The sequence below is a fragment of the Mauremys mutica genome, chromosome 3 (genome assembly GCF_020497125.1).
Source record: "Mauremys mutica isolate MM-2020 ecotype Southern chromosome 3, ASM2049712v1, whole genome shotgun sequence".
Taxonomy (NCBI): Eukaryota; Metazoa; Chordata; order Testudines; family Geoemydidae; genus Mauremys; species Mauremys mutica.
The window spans coordinates 186,444,596-186,461,693 of record NC_059074.1 but is presented as its reverse complement, the minus strand read 5'-3'; the positions used below and the strand labels follow the sequence as shown (position 1 = coordinate 186,461,693).

At 49.9% G+C, this 17,098-nt stretch overlaps 1 protein-coding gene across 4 annotated transcripts in view; it reads left to right on the top strand.

Annotated features, from left to right (window-relative positions):
- The window catches only part of EFEMP1 (EGF containing fibulin extracellular matrix protein 1), a 93,297-nt gene that overhangs the window by 66,459 nt on the left and 9,740 nt on the right, over positions 1 to 17,098 (top strand). For all 4 annotated transcript variants that reach the window (XM_045011535.1, XM_045011533.1, XM_045011534.1 and 1 more), the window contains exons 5-7: positions 394 to 516; positions 8,186 to 8,305; positions 12,804 to 12,923. In XM_045011535.1, the coding sequence (XP_044867470.1) occupies positions 394 to 516; positions 8,186 to 8,305; positions 12,804 to 12,923 (363 nt within the window). The remainder of the gene's footprint in view (positions 1 to 393; positions 517 to 8,185; positions 8,306 to 12,803; positions 12,924 to 17,098) is intronic.

The window sequence follows — 17,098 nt, the reverse complement described above, 5'->3', positions numbered from 1 at the left end:
ACTGGGAACTGCAAGACAGAGGTTCCTAGGATTGTGTCTGGGACGGGAGATATTGGCTACTGTCATTTGGTTGCACAATGCAGGGAGCAGCTTACATGCCAGAGGCTGTACATGAACAGCCCAGGAGTGGGGGTTCTCACAGCAGAGCAGGGTAAGACTGGCTCCCAGAGTCAAGGATTGGGGTGACCTAGCAGATCACTGGTCCAGATAACACCAGAGGGGAATGTCAGAACAGTGTTGTGTGTTCTGTAAACAGAATAAACCCTGGCATAAAAATCTTTTGAATGAATTTGAAACTTGCTATCTTCATTTAAAGTATGGTTGGAGATGGGTAAACATTTTTAAATTTGAACCAAAGTTTCTGACTAACGTTGTGTTTGCTGTTTTATGAAGATATAGATGAATGTGCAACAGGAACCCATAACTGCAGGGCAGATCAAGTATGCGTCAATTTAAGAGGGTCTTTCAGCTGCCAGTGTCCCTCAGGTTACCAGAAACGTGGGGAACAGTGTGTTGGTAAGTTCTGAACTAGCATAAGTGATGTTCATTGGCTATCAAAGTTCATTTTCAAACTTTATGTGGAACTATAAAGTAACTCCATATAATTTAGAAACAGGCCTGCCGAGAGCAGGGAGAGAGAAAGGGGGCAATTTCCCAGGGGCCAGGACAACTTAAAGGGGCTGGAGGCCCTCGGCCGCCAATACTGTAGCTCAGGGCTCAGAGGCAACGCCGGGGCGGGGGGGGGCGGGAAGCGTCGCCCACCCGCCTTCCCCGGACGCCTGCTCAGGGCACTTAACCCAGCAGCCAGCCTTGGTTGGGGAGAGGAAGGGGCGGGGCCGGAGCCGGAAGGGAAGAGGCGGGGCCAGAGTCTCTCCTCTTCCGGCCATGCTGCCCAATGCAGCGCAGCAGCTGCCCTGGGGCTCAGCTTCTCTAGTGACAGTGGCCGAGTGAGCCAAAACCCTCCCTGGCATGCTCAGAGTCGGCTGCTGTCCCCAGCAGCTGAGCCTGGGCAAGGGAGGGAGCAGCAACAGTGGCAGCCCTCTCCCTGCCCAGGCTCAGCTTCTGGGGACAGGAGCCGACTCCGAGTATGCCAGGGAGGGTGGGGGGACTCCGGCTCACTCGGCCACTATCACCAGCTGCGGCATGCTGCTGCCGCAGCCAGGCACTCTCCCAAGTAGCTGCTGTGCGGCACCGTGCAGCATCCGAGTGTGGTTCCGGAGCCTGGTGGCCAGAAGAGCAACTGAACAGCAGTGGGAGCTGGGCTGGCACAGCAGGAGGCAGGGCTGGCTCCAGGGGGTTTGCCGCCCCAAGCAGCCAAAAAAAAAAAAAGAAGCTGCAATCCTGATCTGCGGCAATTCAGCGGGAGGTCCTTTGCTCCCAGCGGGAGTGAGGGACCCTCTGCCGAATTGCCGCCGAATACCTGAATGTGCCGCCCCGCTACGGAGTGGCCACCCCAAGCACCTGCTTGCCAAGCTGATGCCTGGATCCGACCCTGGCAGGAGGACAAAACCCCCTGCTCAGTTAATGTGGGTTGGGGAGGAGGGGACGGGGATAGCACGGAGGGCCTGGGCTGGGGGCAGGGCAGGGAGGAGTCCTGTGGGAGGGGTCATGTTGGGGTGTCATGTGTCTCCCCTCTTAGCTGGTGCTCCTCTTTGAGTCCCTCCCACTAGTCGCCTCTGGCAGGGCTCCTAGGTATGCGCAGGATTGTACTGGCGGTGGCGAAGGCAGCCAGGTAGGCACAGGGAAGCCATGGCTGTGTTGAAAGAGCATGCCCAGCAGCACAGCCAGCAGCTCGCTTGGCACCAGCAGTGTTTGCTGGGCACCAGCCAGCGTAGGCGGCAGCACCACCTAAATGTCAGGTGGACCACATCTGCACGGGCTGGGAGCCCATTGACTGTTCTGCCCTGGGACCCAGAATTGCTGTCGGAGGGTCTGTTTAGAAAGATGACGGATGAAAAGTAAATAGTCTCCAAAGGATGGAGCTGCAAACTATTTTAAGCATATTCAATTCTTTTAATTGAATTTAGCTGTTACTATATTTATTACTTGTATGGGGGTAGTGCCCGATGGTCCTTGGCACAATTGTGAGCCAAGTGCAACTCCCATTAAAATCAATGGGAGTCTTTCCATTGACTTTAGTAATAGTTAGATCCAGCGATACAGACCTAGGCACTGTGCAGACACACAAGACAACACAGTCCCTGCCTTGAAGAGCTTATACTCAGTGGAAATGTTGGGTCTAGATGTCTGATCTTTGTGACATATCAGCCACAGTTCTGAATCCCTGAGAGCCAAGAGCAGGGGCTGTAAACTCTAAACTACTAGCATAATAATAAGCCCTAATTCATGAAGGAACAGAATTCAAATCTTGACTTCACTGGAAGTTTTGCCTTCATAAGGGCCACAAGATTGGGCCATACATTTGTCACATGTAAGAAAACAAGTGTGAAATAGTAGAATAAAAGGCATTCCATTAGCTGATGTCTAATAGTACCTCTGTAATATACACTGGATCAGACAAGGAGAGGGCATAGGTGCTGGAACTAGGGTGCTGGGGATGCTGCCACACCCCCTGGCTTGAAGTGGTTACCATTATATACATGATTTACAGTTTGGTTCAATGGCTCTCAGCCAGTGATGAGCTGCCAAATTTTTAACAACGGGTTCCCTCCTCCCTCCAAAATTTTAACAACGGGTTCCCTCCTTCCCCCCCCTCCGGGGGGGGGGGTCGTGCCCCATCCAACCTCTCATGTTCCTTGACACACACACTCCGAGACCCCTGACCCATCCCCCCCTTCCCTGTCCCCTGACTGCCCCTTGACGCCCCACCCAACCCCTCCTCTCATTCTCAATGGCCCCCCAGAACCCCTACCCCATACAACTACCCCTTCTCTCTGTCCCTGAGTGCCCCCACCACCTCATCCAACCCTGCTCTTTCCTGATTGCTCCCCCGGACCTTTGCCCCCATTCAATCACCCTGTTCCCTGCCCTCTGACCCCCCTCACCCCCAAACTCCCCTACCCTCTCTCCAACACCCCCTCCCTGCCCCCTTACCGCACTGCCTGGACGTGGCTGGGCCAGGACAGGAGTCGCGCGGCCGGAGCCGGAGGATGCGGCGGGAGCCCAGCGGCCGGAGCCAGGTGGCTGGCCGGGTGGAGCCAGGGAGGGCTGCGGCCAGAGCTGGAGCCGGGCAGCCGGGGCCGCCGCCACGCCCAGACCCGCGCTGCCGGAGCCCGGCCCCCTGGCAAAACAGCAGGGGCGGCTGGAGCCACGGGGCCAGGCCGGGCTGGAGGTGGGGGGCCGTGTCCAGAGCTGAGCATCCCGGTAGGTGGGGGCACGGCAGGGCCGGGGGGGGGTGCGGCCGGAGCCGGGCGGCCGGGGAGGGATTCGGGGGGGGGGTCGGGGACGCGGGGCCGTGCCGCAGCCGGTGAGGGTCGGGCGGGGACCCGGGGATGGGGGGGGGGGCCGGGCAGGGCCGCGGGGGGGGATGCGGCCAGGGAGGGTCGGGCGGGGACCCAGGGATGGGGGGGCCCGGGTGGCCGGGCAGGGTCCCGGCCGGGAACGCAGGGGGGGGGACGCGGCCAGAGAGGGTCGGGCGGGGACCCGGGGACGGGCGGGGGCTGGGCAGGGCCGCGGGGGGGGGGGATGCGGCCCGGGAGGGTCGGGCGGGGACCCGGGGCCAGGGGGGGGGCCGGGCCGGGCCGGGAACACGGGGCCGGGAACGCGGGGGGGGGGGACGCGGCCAGGGAGGGTCGGGCGGGGACCCGGGGACGGGGGGGGGGCGGGTGGCCGGGCAGGGTCGCGGCCGGGAACGCGGGGGGGGGACGCGGCCAGGGAGGCCGGTGAGGGTCGGGCGGGGACCCGGGGGGGGGGGGGCGGGCAGGGTCGTGGCCGGGAACTCGGGGCCGGGAACGCGGGGGGGGGGATGCGGCCAGGGAGGGTCGGGCGGGGACCCGGGGACGGTAGGTGGGGGCACGGCAGGGCCGGGGGGGGGGGTGCGGCCGGAGTCGGGCGGCCGGGGAGGGGTTCGGGGGGAGTCGGGGACACGGGGCCGGGCAGGGTCACGGCCGGGGAGGCGGGGACGGGCCGCGGCCAGGGACCGGCCGGGGCACACGCCCCCCCCGTTTCCTACCTCAGCGTCCTCTTCCTGGGCCGGGGAAGCCTGCTTGCTTCTCAGCCCTCCCAGGCTTCCCGCGCGAACAGCTGATTCGCGGGAAGCCGTGGGGGAGGAGAAGCAAGGAGGAGCTTCATGGCAGGAGGTGGAGGCAGAATTCGCAACGGTTCGCGCCAACCGTTTGCTAAAATTAGACCCCGGACAGAGAACTTTAGCATCCGGTTCTCTGTCCGGCGTCTAATTTTAGCAAACGGTTCGCGCGAACCGTTGCGAACCGTCTGCAGCTCACCCCTGCTCTCAGCATCCCCACTATACAGGTTGTTCCAGCACCCCGGGTGAGAGAAAGGCCTTTTCACATCCTCAAAATAGAGACAAAACCAAAATTGAAGGAGTTGTCACAAATTGCAAGATCCCTAATATGTGACTAGAAGGCTCAGGCCATGGCTACACTTGCAAATTTGCAGCGCTGCAGCAGGGTGTGAAAACACACCCTCTCCAGCGCTGCAAAGCACCAGTGTGGTCAAAGCCCCAGCGTTGGGAGCGCGGCTCCCAGCGCTGTACGTTATTCCCCACAGGGAGGTGGAGTACGGACAGCGCTGGGAGAGCTCTCTCCCAGCGCTGGCGCTTTGACTACACTTAGCGCTTCAAAGCGCTGCCGCGGCAGCGCTTTGAAGTGCAAGTATAGCCATAGCCTCACTGTGATGAGAGTCAGTTCCTCTCAAAAGAGAACATTGGGAGGGAAGCAGAGGCAGTATCAGCGGCCATTTAGATGGATTGCTAATTTTTTTTAATTTGGTAAGAAAGATAAACCTCTTCTCTTTAGGGGCCTGATGCAAAGCCAATGAAAGTCAATGGAAAGATTCTCAATGACTTAATTAGGCTTTAGAGCAGACTTCTGAATATATAACTCTTTCCAGTATTTGCCAGTTTTCTGTGCAGGACTAGGATGAGTAGTTTGGCATATAGGTAGGGGAATCATTTTGACAAGTTGTTGATTCTTATAAAAAAAAGTTATGCTTTCACTAGAAGGTATATTCCCTTTGTACAGTAACTCCTTTTCATTTCAACAGAATTAGGGTTCAGCTTGTACCTAAAGGTCTAATGTAACATTGAAAGTAAAGAACCGTCATGATAAATTACTAAAAGTCAAAGTATTGTATGTATATTTTAATTTAAACATACATATGCTCTCTAGAAGGAAAAGTTTCCATTCTCCTACTTCCTCCTATGTGACTTAGGTCAGAGTATAAAACAGCACAAACACAATGCTACAGTTAAGTACTGTCAGCACTTCATAATAAAACCACTCCTTTGAGACTTTAAAATAAGTGAGCCAGAAAAACCTTGATAAAGTCTCTTATCCTGGGAGGAAATGATCCTTCAAAGTTTGAAAAAAATTGTTCCAGACTTTTTCTGGCTTGAAGACAGAAAGAGACCCTTTTCTAACTTTATTTTATTTTTAATTTACTCTAAAAACATGTCTGGTGGGGTTTTTTTATTATTTAATTAAAGGGTTTGTTTTTTAAAAACAATTTGTTCAGATGTCACAAAGATGTTATTTTCTGAAACATGGAGACTTCAGATACAAGGAAACCTTTTTTTGGCAACATTCTTTCAAACAGATGATTTGGTTCTATGATCAAATCTTGCCTAGCTAAGGTTTCACATAGTCTTTCATAGAATCATGCACATAAATGGTATAGCCTAGTCCTTCACACTAAACTCACACTGACTTAGGGTCTGAGCTTGTAAATATGTACATACAGGAGTAACTTTAAGCATAAGAGTAGTCTTATGGAACTGAAAAGATTCAATGGCACTACTGTTTCTCTGAAATAAAAGAGCTGTAGTGAGCCTCCTCCATTCCCCCCCACCCCCATAGTTAAGATTGCCAAACTCTGTCCAATCAAAGCCCTGTTTTCCATCACTCATAACTGTCTAAAATTCTCAGCTTTTGGGTGTGAGACTAGTACATTTTCAAAAAAAGGGGTTAAGTCATTTTTTAATATTAAAGTGAAAAAATGAACACTTTCCCCATTGTAAAAAAATATATCTTTAAAAACATATCTACAACAGAATCAGCTGGGGGCAGGAAATTCTAAATTTGGCATGAAAATGAGAACTGCCTTTCACTGTGTTCCAGTGAAAACTGGGATTTATTTGACTGAGTGCTGAGCCTTTTAGAGATCATGTTCTCTACATACATAGGACTTTGCATGGATTTCTTTTGTTAAGCTTGTAAAGGTCATAGCTAAAGAAGATTCTCCCATGCATGCATGGCCAACTTAGCTATGTAGTAGAAACTGTTCTGCAGATGCACATGAGCTGAGGCAGAGGCCTGTGGCTTGACCCATGCATAGCTTGCAATGTGCCAAGAGGTCAAGGTAGGGCTGCTGAACACTTTATACAGTTTGTAGGTGGAATACCTGCTCGGCTGCACTTTAGGAATGCTGAAACTGGGAAAGGCAGCATGCTCCACCCCAGAATTCTGGCCAGTCGGCAGGGAAAGTTAATACTGCCCGAGATAGCATTGGCTTCAATCATGCAATCTTATTTCCTCCACTGAGTCAGAGAGCACAGCCAAGGGCTGGCAGCCAGTGGCTATAGGGAACTGCTGTGCTGTCTTGCCTAGGAAGGGATGGAGAGGGGTGAGGGGAGTCCTTTGAGTAGCTGGCCAAGTCCTGTGGGGTGATGGAGCCCACATTCCCCTGAAATCCCAGCTCTCTGCTTCTTTTCCAGGCCTGATCCCTGCTCACTTGACACCCCTGTCACTCCCATGGACTCAGGCAGGGCTGCCCAGAGGGGGGGGCAAAGGGGGCAATTTGCCCCGGGCCCCGCAGGGGCCCCCAAGAGAAGGGCGGAGGTGGGACCGCCCCTCTCCTGGAGCCTCAGCGTCTCCGGCGGGGCCCTTGAGCCCCGCCCCGCTCAGAGACGGTCCGGCCCCGGCCCCAGCCCCAGCCCCAGCCTCTTACCGAGCACGTCTCTGGCGGGGCCTGAGCTCCGTCCCGCTCAGAGACGCGTGGTGAGGGGGCGGGGCTGGGAGCTCCAACGGGGCCTGAGCCCCGTCCCGCTCAGAGCGCCGTGGGGAGGGGGCGGGGCAGCTGCCTCCGCTCGGCGTGGAGCTCCCAGCCCCGCCCCCTCACCACGCGGCTCTGAGCGGGACGGAGCTCAGGCCCCGCCGGAGACGTGCTTGGTAAGAGGCTGGGGCCGGGGCTGGGGCTGGGACCAGTGGCGGGGGGGGAAGCGGGACCCGCCGCCGCCGCCGCCGCCGCCGCCGAAGCGCAGCCCGGTCTTCGGCGGCGGGGGGCCCCTTCTGTTCCGGGACCCGCCGCCTAAGTGCCCGGAAGGCCCGCGGCGGGGACCCCCCCCCGCCACCGAATTACCGCCGAAGACCGGGCTGCGCTTCGGCGGCGGTCCCGCTTCGGCGGTAATTCGGCGGCGGGGGGCTCCCGCCGCGGGTCTTCGGGGCACTTTGGCGGCGGGTCCCGGAACGGAAGGGCCCCCCCGCCACCGAAGACCCCGGGCCCCCGGAATCCTCTGGGCGGCCCTGGACTCAGGACAGAGAGAGTGCTTGGATTCTGAATTGCTAATGGAACTACAGAGGTTTAGCATTAAGTTGTTGCTATGTGTACTTTTGTACAGAAAATGAGCATAATTGTCACTCTGCTGGTCTACTTTATGTCTGGTCAAGATATAGTCAGGAAGCATGTTGTAAGTTACATAACAAATATAGAGATCAATACTACAGTATGGATCTGATTTAAACACCAAATAAAGGATAATGTTTATGTGTATTGACATCATTGGCTGAGAAACATACTCAGTGTAAAGCTGATTTTAACAAAACTTAAGACATGAAGATAAGAAAAAGAGCACAATGCTGCTCCCATTGAAGTCAAGGAGGGAACTTAAGTAAGAGCAGAATCGAGCTGCAAATTAGCTTCTCTCTTTTCATTTAATCAGATCCAGCTCACTTTACACTGTTTATTTGGGCACAAGATAGCTACAGTGAACTTTTGTTTTTACATTTGAGCTAACATTTTTACTGTTTTGCTCTTGTTATGGTAACAGACATAGATGAATGCAATCTCCCTCCATACTGCCACCATAGATGTGTGAATACTCCAGGTTCCTATTACTGCCAGTGCAACTCTGGGTTCCAGTTAGCAGCCAACAACCACACTTGCGTAGGTAAGCACTTCTCTGTATATCCATATGAACCAGCCCATGTGGTTACAAAAGACAACTACTGACCCATTGCTAGCTTTCATCAGCTCAAGTCACCAGGCAGAATATTTTAAAGTATGTCGTGCTTTCCTAGGCTTACAGACTCTTGGAACTGATCAAAGTAATTATCTTGAGGAACACAGAATCCTTGGACACAAAAATGGAGACTCGCTTTGAAAATGGATTATTTTGTTGGCAGACTGGTTTCTGTGGGCCATGAATTTGGCAATCTGGTCATCAGGGCACTGAACTCATTATTAAATCTTGGGCCTGACTCTCCTCTCAGTTATGCTGGTTTTACACTAGTAATCTATTGACTTTAGTGGAGTTACTTCTGATCTACAGCAGCTTAAATGAGATCAGAATCAGGCCCGAGAACTGGAAACTGGAGAAAGCAATGCCAAGTTCTTACAACTCAGGTTAATTCGCAGCAGCACGTGATAAATATATTGATGAAAGAAAACATGTCTCGGCATTTCAAATGTAAATCCTTGGGAAACAGTATTAAAAATTAAAATGAGTGATTTGGGGCACGCTGAGGACTAGTGCCATTGTAAATAAAATGCTAAAGAAATCCTAGTAACTGAGCCATAAGATCGTTACTGACATTGATGGAATCTACAGGATTTTCTATTGGAAGACCTAGAGTTAATAAGAAGAAAGGGGGACATTGGGCTGCAAGCAGATTTGCCTAATGAGGTGCAAGATACATTCAACATGACTATTTCTTTTAGTAACTTTTTGATAGAGGGATGTTATTTCTAAAGTGAAGCAGATAAGAAAGTTGATTTTCCAGGGGCCAAGAATAGATTTATTTCCGTATGTGGCAAAAACTACTCAGTCGCACCAGTGAAGATACATGCAATCCATGAATTAATTTATGAAGAAGGGAACTAAAGTTTGCATTTCATCTACTGCTATTGTGTGGGTTCGAATTAAGAAGTGGGGTGGGGAAGGGAATCTGTTTTCACTGAATATGACTAAGCTAAATGGTTATATGATACATAAGACTAAATTATCCCCCTTTGAGCTTGAAATGACAATAACGGGAAAACAGATCTTCAGCCCCCAAGAGAGGATATTGCAGAAGTCCTGGCCCCACTGAAATCAATCGAGTTTTTGCCATTGACATGAGTGGAGCTGAGATTTTACCCAGGGTATGGTGGATTTGGGAAGGGAATTGGCCATTGAAATCTATGGATGCTGTGACCGGCAGGGAAGAAGCCCACCAATCACTGGGCTTCTCCAGGGGTATCACAGCTGCCACCACTGCTCCAAAGCATTGCCATGTGATATGCCATATACATACACAGGCCTTCTCCATGGTGTTGAAATGCCACAGAAGGTAAGTTACTGCTACTTCTACAATGGTTTAGTTATAATTCCAGATTGTCTTGAGGTGATATACATCACAGAGAGCTGCTATTCCCCCTGGCTGCTTACTATCCCCTCGCTCCACTCCACCATCGCTGAGTAGAACACATCTACAGTGTCTGCAACAGGGGAGAGGCAGCTTCCTGGGGTGGTTGTGAAAAAGAAGCCACCCTCCACACACTTTCCCATCCCATATCCCTTCACAGGTACTGAATCATTCCTCTCCAGGTTGTGTGAGCAGAGGGGAGCCCATAGCTTACAAGAAATATTTCTTCAGATATTTGTATTACTATAGCACCAAGAAACATGAAAGGTCCTTTACAGCACATTCTTCTCCTGTTACCAACCTCGAAGCACATGTCTCATCTCAAAAGGAAATTTTACAAATGGCTGATTGCCATTTTTGTTATATAATGTGGTGACCTGTTGTTTGTGATGAGTATATCTGTTAACTATTATATTCCCATGACAGCTCAGAAGTCCACAGTGGATACATTCGTGTAGAATCATAGAATATCAGGGTTGGAAGGGACCTCAGGAGGTCATCTAGTCCAACCCCCTACCCAAAGCAGGACCAATTCCCAACTAAATCATCCCAGCCAGGGCTTTGTCAAGCCTGACCTTAAAAACCTCTAAGGAAGGAGATTCCACTACCTCCCTAGGTAATCCATTCCAGTGCTTCACCACCCTACTAGTGAAAAAGTTTTTCCTAATGTCCAACCTAAACCTCCCCCTCTGCAACTTGAGACCATTACTCCTTGTTCTGTCATCTTCTACCACTGAGAACAGTCTAGATCCATCCTCTTTGGAACCCCCTTTCAAGTAGTTGAAAGCAGTTATCAAATCCCCCCTCGTTCTTCTCTTCTGCAGACTAAACAATCCCAGTTCCCTCAGCCTCTCCTCATAAGTCGTGTGCTCCAGCCTCCTAATCATTTTTGTTGCCCTCCGCTGGACTCTTTCCAATTTTTCCACATCCTTCTTGTAGTGTGGGGCCCAAAACTGGACATAGTACTCCAAATGAGGCCTCACCAATGTCGAATAGAGGGGAATGATCACGTCCCTCGATCTGCTGGCAATACCCCTGCTTATACAGCCCAAAATGCCATTAGCCTTCTTGGCAACAAGGGCACACGGTTGACTCAGATCCAGCTTCTTGTCCACTGTAACCCCTAGGTCCTTTTCTGCAGAACTGCTTCCTAGCCATTCAGTCCCTAGTCTGTAACAGTGAATGGGATTCTTCTGTCCTAAGTGCAGGACTCTGCACTTGTCCTTGTTGAACCTCATCAGGTTTCTTTTGGCCCAATCCTCTAATTTGTCTAGGTCCCTCTGTAACCTATCCCTACCCTCCAGCGTATCTACCACTCCCAGTTTAGTGTCATCTGCAAACTTGCTGAGAGTGCAGTCCACTTCATCCTCCAGATCATTAATGAAGATATTGAACAAAACCGGCCCCAGGACCGACCCTTGGGGCACTCCGCTTGAAACCGGCTGCCAACTAGACATGGAGCCGTTGATCACTACCCATTGAGCCTGATGATCTAGCCAGCTTTCTATCCACCTTATAGTCCATTCATCCAGCCCATACTTCTTTAACTTGCTGGCAAGAATACTGTGGGAGACCGTATCAAAAGCTTTGCTAAAGTCAAGGAATAACACATGCACTGCTTTCCCCTCATCCACAGAGCCAGTTATCTCCTCATAGAAGTCAACTAGGTTAGTCAGGCATGACTTGCCCTTGGTGAATCCATGCTGACTGTTCCTGATCACTTTCCTCCCCTCTAAGTTCTTCAGAACTGATTCTTTGAGGACCTGCTCCATGATATTTCCAGGGACTGAGGTGAGGCTGACTGGCCTGTAGTTCCCCGGATCTTCCTTCTTTCCTTTTTTAAAGATGGGCACTACATTAGCCTTTTTCCAGTCATCCGAGACCTCCCCCGATCACCGAGTTTTCAAACTTTTGTATCTCTTGAGAATGGTTGAACTTTAGAGAAGCATATACAGTAGATACATTTGTTTTTTCTGTCTTTTTGTTTAGTGTTTCTGATAACATTGTTCTCACAAATGTCACTGCACTTTTATCAAAAAGTATTTAACAGAAAAAATGCTTCATAGTCATTCCTCCCCATCCACATCTTAAACATATATGGGCTAAATGTTTTACTCCCTAGTTGAATTTTTTGTGAATGGTTGATTTTAATAGACATTTTGATTGTAGAGAAGTGAATTTTGTCAGTTGTATTAGTTGTATCTGCACCTGAATAGTTCTGACATTGTTTATATGCATTTTAAAAGCCCATGAAATAAAAAATATATTAAAACTGTAAAAGTTCAATAATGGTTGCATCTGATAAAACACATTAGGATGTGAATGAAGAGTATTTTCTCTTGTATTCCTCCTCTATGTACACTAAAAATCTACATACAAGATGATACACATAAATAAAGTAGTCAACGGTGTATGGAAAATAAGTGTTAAAGACTCCAGAGGGATGTATTGCAGGTTCCTGTACATAAATTTCCATTGAAAATGCCTCCTTTTTCAGATTGCAGTATCCTCACACATGATCTTAAGATAGGAACATCATAGAAATAATCTAGTATCAAAAAATGCCTTCCCCCAATATGTTCTATGTCTTAGAGCTTTGCAAAACTCTCTACTGGTCTCAATGGCATATGTTATAATTGTAATGGAATTTAAAAGAACAGATTTTAAGAGTAATAAATAGCTCAGATAAAATCACTGCATGCTGAGAAGTCTTATCAGTATGTGTTCCTTATATCAATTATTTATAGACTTGGCATTTCATACCTGGAAAAAAAGATGCTGGAATGTGGAGTTTAATAGCTGTACTAAACATTTTTGGAAGAGTTCATTACATGTTAGAATAACTCTCATTCCTGGAAAAATATTCCAATTTTTCTACAAGGAATGAAGAGCATAGATCCGACACTGTTCTAGCAACTGCAAAATCTTTATTGATACAATCTACTAACTTTTGCAAAGTGGTGGACCCAATCAATTTGATCAGCTTAATTATCAAATACAAAGAACAAGATGTGCATGAAGATATGTAACCTTTCCTTTCAGACATAAACGAATGTGATGCCAACAACCCATGCGCACAACAATGCTACAATATACTTGGTTCTTTTATCTGTCAGTGTAATCCAGGATTTGAGTTAAGCAGTGACAGAATCAACTGTGAAGGTAAACTACGCTTTATACATAATGTCATAATAGAAAGATATTGATACATGATAAGTGCCATTTTCTGATTCTGCAATTTTTCTGAGAAGTTATTCTGTGAATTAAAAGGTATGCATGGTTCTAGTCAGACTGAGGTCTGGCATCCCTATTAGTGGGTACAGTTTGCAGCCATAAAATTTGATATCATATTTTTGCACCTGCCAGAATAGAATTGCAGACACATGTGCGAGTAGTTGTACCTATATTCAGGTAGGTAGAGATGCTGCTACTCAGATCATAGAATCATAGAATATCAGGGTTGGAAGGGACCTCAGGAGGTCATCTAGTCCAACCCCCAGCTCAAAGCAGGATCAATTCCCAACTAAATCATCCCAGCCAGGGCTTTGTCAAGCCTGACCTTAAAAACCTCTAAGGAAGGAGATTCCACCACCTCCCTAGGTAACCCATTCCAGTGCTTCACCACCCTCCTAGTGAAAAAGTTTTTCCTAATATCCAACCTAAACCTGCCCCACTGCAACTCCTTGTTCTGTCATCTGGTACCACTGAGAACAGTCTAGATCCATCCTCTTTGGAACCCCCTTTCAGGTAATTGAAAGCAGCTATCAAATCTCCCCTCATTCTTCTCTTCTGCAGACTAAACAATCTCAGTTCCCTCAGCCTCTCCTCATAAGTCATGTGCTCCAGCTCCCTCATCATTTTTGTTGTCAGATGTGTACTCACAATTCAGTTGCAAGCACAAAATTGCATATACACATTTTTCAGGCAACACCTGGGTCGGCGGACACACTTCTGAAAACTTACTCCTGAAACTAACTTAAACGGTATTTGATCTAATACAGAAGATCACAACAAACTAGAAATGAAGGCAAACCTAAACAAGGATAACTCTGTGTGGTGTAAAATTGCTCTAAACAAATCCTCTTAAACTTAATTATCACTTCAAAAAGTTTTTTTTTTCCTCCTGCTGACGATAGCTCATCTCAATTGATTAGACTCTGCCTGTTGGTATGCATACTTCCACCTTTTCATGTTCTCTGTATGTATAAATATCCCCTGTCTGTGTGTTCCATTCTATGCATCTGAAGAAGTGAGCTGCAGCTCACGAAAGCTCATGCTAAAATAAATTTGTTAGTCTTTAAGGTGCCACAAGTACTCCTGTTCTTTTCTCTTAAACTTGTCATTCCAAAGAAGAAACAGTTGTGCCTTTGAGTTGCTTTTATGCAAGTGGATGTCCAAACAGCATACATCTCCTGACAATTATACAATTAGCACTTAATTTTCTCTGTCCGAACCCCACTGGTGTCCTCTAGGCAACTTTGGAGACATGGTGATCGTAGGGAGCAGGAGCAAGCCTTCAACATGATGTCTCCAAAGAGCTCGCAGCCCAAGAGTAAAGGACTGAGCTCAGGTCTCCAATATGATAAGACACATTACAGTAATGTCAAGACACCCCCTAATTCTGTTGATGCATCTATTTTTTCAGAAATATCACATAAGTTGCTAAATAAAATTAAATTCCATCCTAAATTGCTTTTGCTGACAGCTAATCAATTAGGCAAAGCTACAAAAGCCAAAAGAGAATGGCATGCAGCCAATACTATTTGAAGGGAGAAAATGGTCCTTATCCTCTTCCCAAGAGCAGTTCACATTGATTACAGTGGGAGTTCCATACATATGTGAGGGCAAAACATTTCCTCTGAACTAAATAACTAAAGTGGTAAATGCTTTGATCAAGGGGGGAAAAATCACATTTTGGAACACTAAAAAATGACTTTCTAAAATTATTTTCCCAAACCTGTTCTGAAGGCTTTTCATTTAATCTCAGTTTCCTAGAGTATATTTCTTAAAAATTTGATCTTTAGAGATAGTTAAATATACCCAGTAGAATTAGCTTTTTGGTGACAACTTTAAGTTGCTTAAGCATAGCATTCATTTCAGATTATGGAGAACTTCCTTCTTTCAGACTGGATATATTTTACTTCTCTTAAAGCTAATGTGTAGTAGTTGTAAATTAATATATTAATACTTCAACTGCTTGCTCATATCGATTCCAATTAGGTGTGCGCGCACCCCATGCACAGCTGTCGGAAAGTTTCTCCCCTAGCAGTATCCGTTGGGTCAGCTGTGGAGCCCCGTGGAGTGGTGCCTGCATTGCGCTCAATATATACCCTTGCCAACCTAGCACCCCCTCAGTTCCTTCTTACCACCCATTGACGATGTTGGAACTGTGGCATCTTGTTCTGCAAGTTCTCCATGTTTCCCTAGCTTTGGTAGATAGTTGTTGTTTGTTTTTTGTTGGTAGTTCTTTGTTTTTGTTTTAGTTAGTGGCAATCGGGTTGGGGAGTTACCCTCCACCCCGACTATTTTTCTTTGGGGCTTCATGCCCAAGTCCCCGGGATTCAAGCCCTGCGAGTCCTGCTCCAAGCCTATGCCAATAGGCGACCCCCATGACTCTTGCCTAAGTGTCCGGGGGGCGGGGAGGGCTCACCAAGCCAAGAAGTGCAGGATCTGCAAGGGATTTCGTCCTCGGACTAAAAAGGAGCGGGACTTTCACCTGAAGCAGCTCCTTATGGAGGTGGCACTTAGTCCCCAGCCTCCTTCGGCATGGCAGGACCCGGCAGCGAGTTCTTCGGTGCGCAGCACCCCGGTAGCAGTAGTGGAGGCAGCACCATGGTTGGACAATGGCTGAGACCTGCGGCACCGCCGCTCCCCGGCACTGAAGCCGGCAACATCAACGCAACAGCGCTCCCACTCCCCGGCACCGAAGCGGCACTGAAAGCTAGAGAAGGGTGGCTCTCCTTCCCAGAGACCCACTTCCCTGGAGCCAGCCACTGTGGCACATCCCCGAGGGGAGAGCCCAGCAGCGAAGGTTGTGGAAATGGCACCATCAATTTCAGCCCCACGGGGGGAACCGTTGAGTCTGGTGCCATTGGACTCCCCAGCCTGCAGCACTGTGGAAGTGGGGGACCTCATCGCCATGATGGCAGCAAGGTGCCCTCTGCTCCCTGCTAAGCCTCCGGTGCCGTAGCGGACGGCATTGTCTCAAGGCAAGCCAGCACTGACCTGACCTTCGGCACCGTCGGCTCCATCGGTCGAGCCTCTGCACCACTCCCATTCCCGGCACCACTCCTGTTCCCAACACCTCTTGGAGTCCCAGCACCGCTCTCCATCACGACACTGGTCAGACTCGCAGCATCGCTCTGGTTCGTGTCGATGCTCCCAATCATGGTGCCGCTCCGCCCGCCGGTTGCACAGCAGGTCCCAGACCCAGCACCAATTCCGGTGCCGTTCATCATCTCGATGCAGCTCCAGGCCACGGTACCTCTCCAGATCCCGGTACCGCTGCATGTCCTGACACCGGTCCCCAGTCTCTCAGCATCACTCTCTTTCTCCTTGACATCGCTCACCAGCACAGATTTGCTCAGCACTGCCCTGGCCCTCATGGTCCAGTTCTAGTTCCTCGGGTTTGGAGACGAGATTGCAGTTTTCAGACCGGGACTGCTGCCAGTTGGACTGTGGCTGCCCTGATGTGGGGGCAGGACCATGGCAGCGCACAGGCAGGGGCCCACCCAGTGGCTGTTCTGGACCCCATGGGCATACCACCAGGCCCAGGGTGCACAGTGTGGTGCTTCCTGGTTGGCCACTTCTGAACCACAGGTACCTCTGATGGTCGGCCCACTCCTGAGGGTGTGGAGGAGATGTCATGACCCCTCCCACCTCGAGACCCCCTCTGACTCCGGTTCCCGAGCTTGGGCCTTTGGTCAGCGATGCAGGACATCAGGCCCCCATGGCACGGGGGGGTCAGGATGACCCTCTCCCCCTGTAGCCTCTTCATCGTCCTTCCTGATGCAGCTGTGGTGGGCACCTCTATCTCTGGGCCCCCCCTCATAGATATCTGTGCTTATCAGAACCTCCTGCGCAGGGTGGCACGCAACATGAACCTGCAGGCCGAGGAGGTGGTGGAATTGGAGGACCTGGTGGTGGACATTTTGGCCCAAGAAGGTCTGTCAAGGGTGGCCCTGCCCCTCATCAAGACCTTCCAGACCAATGCCAAAACCATCTGGCCTCCATTGCCCCTACAGCCAAAGGAGTCAACTGTAAATACTTTGTCCCATTGAAGGGGTATGATTATTTGTTCAAGCACCCACAGCCCTGCTCACTGGTGGTTGTGGCCA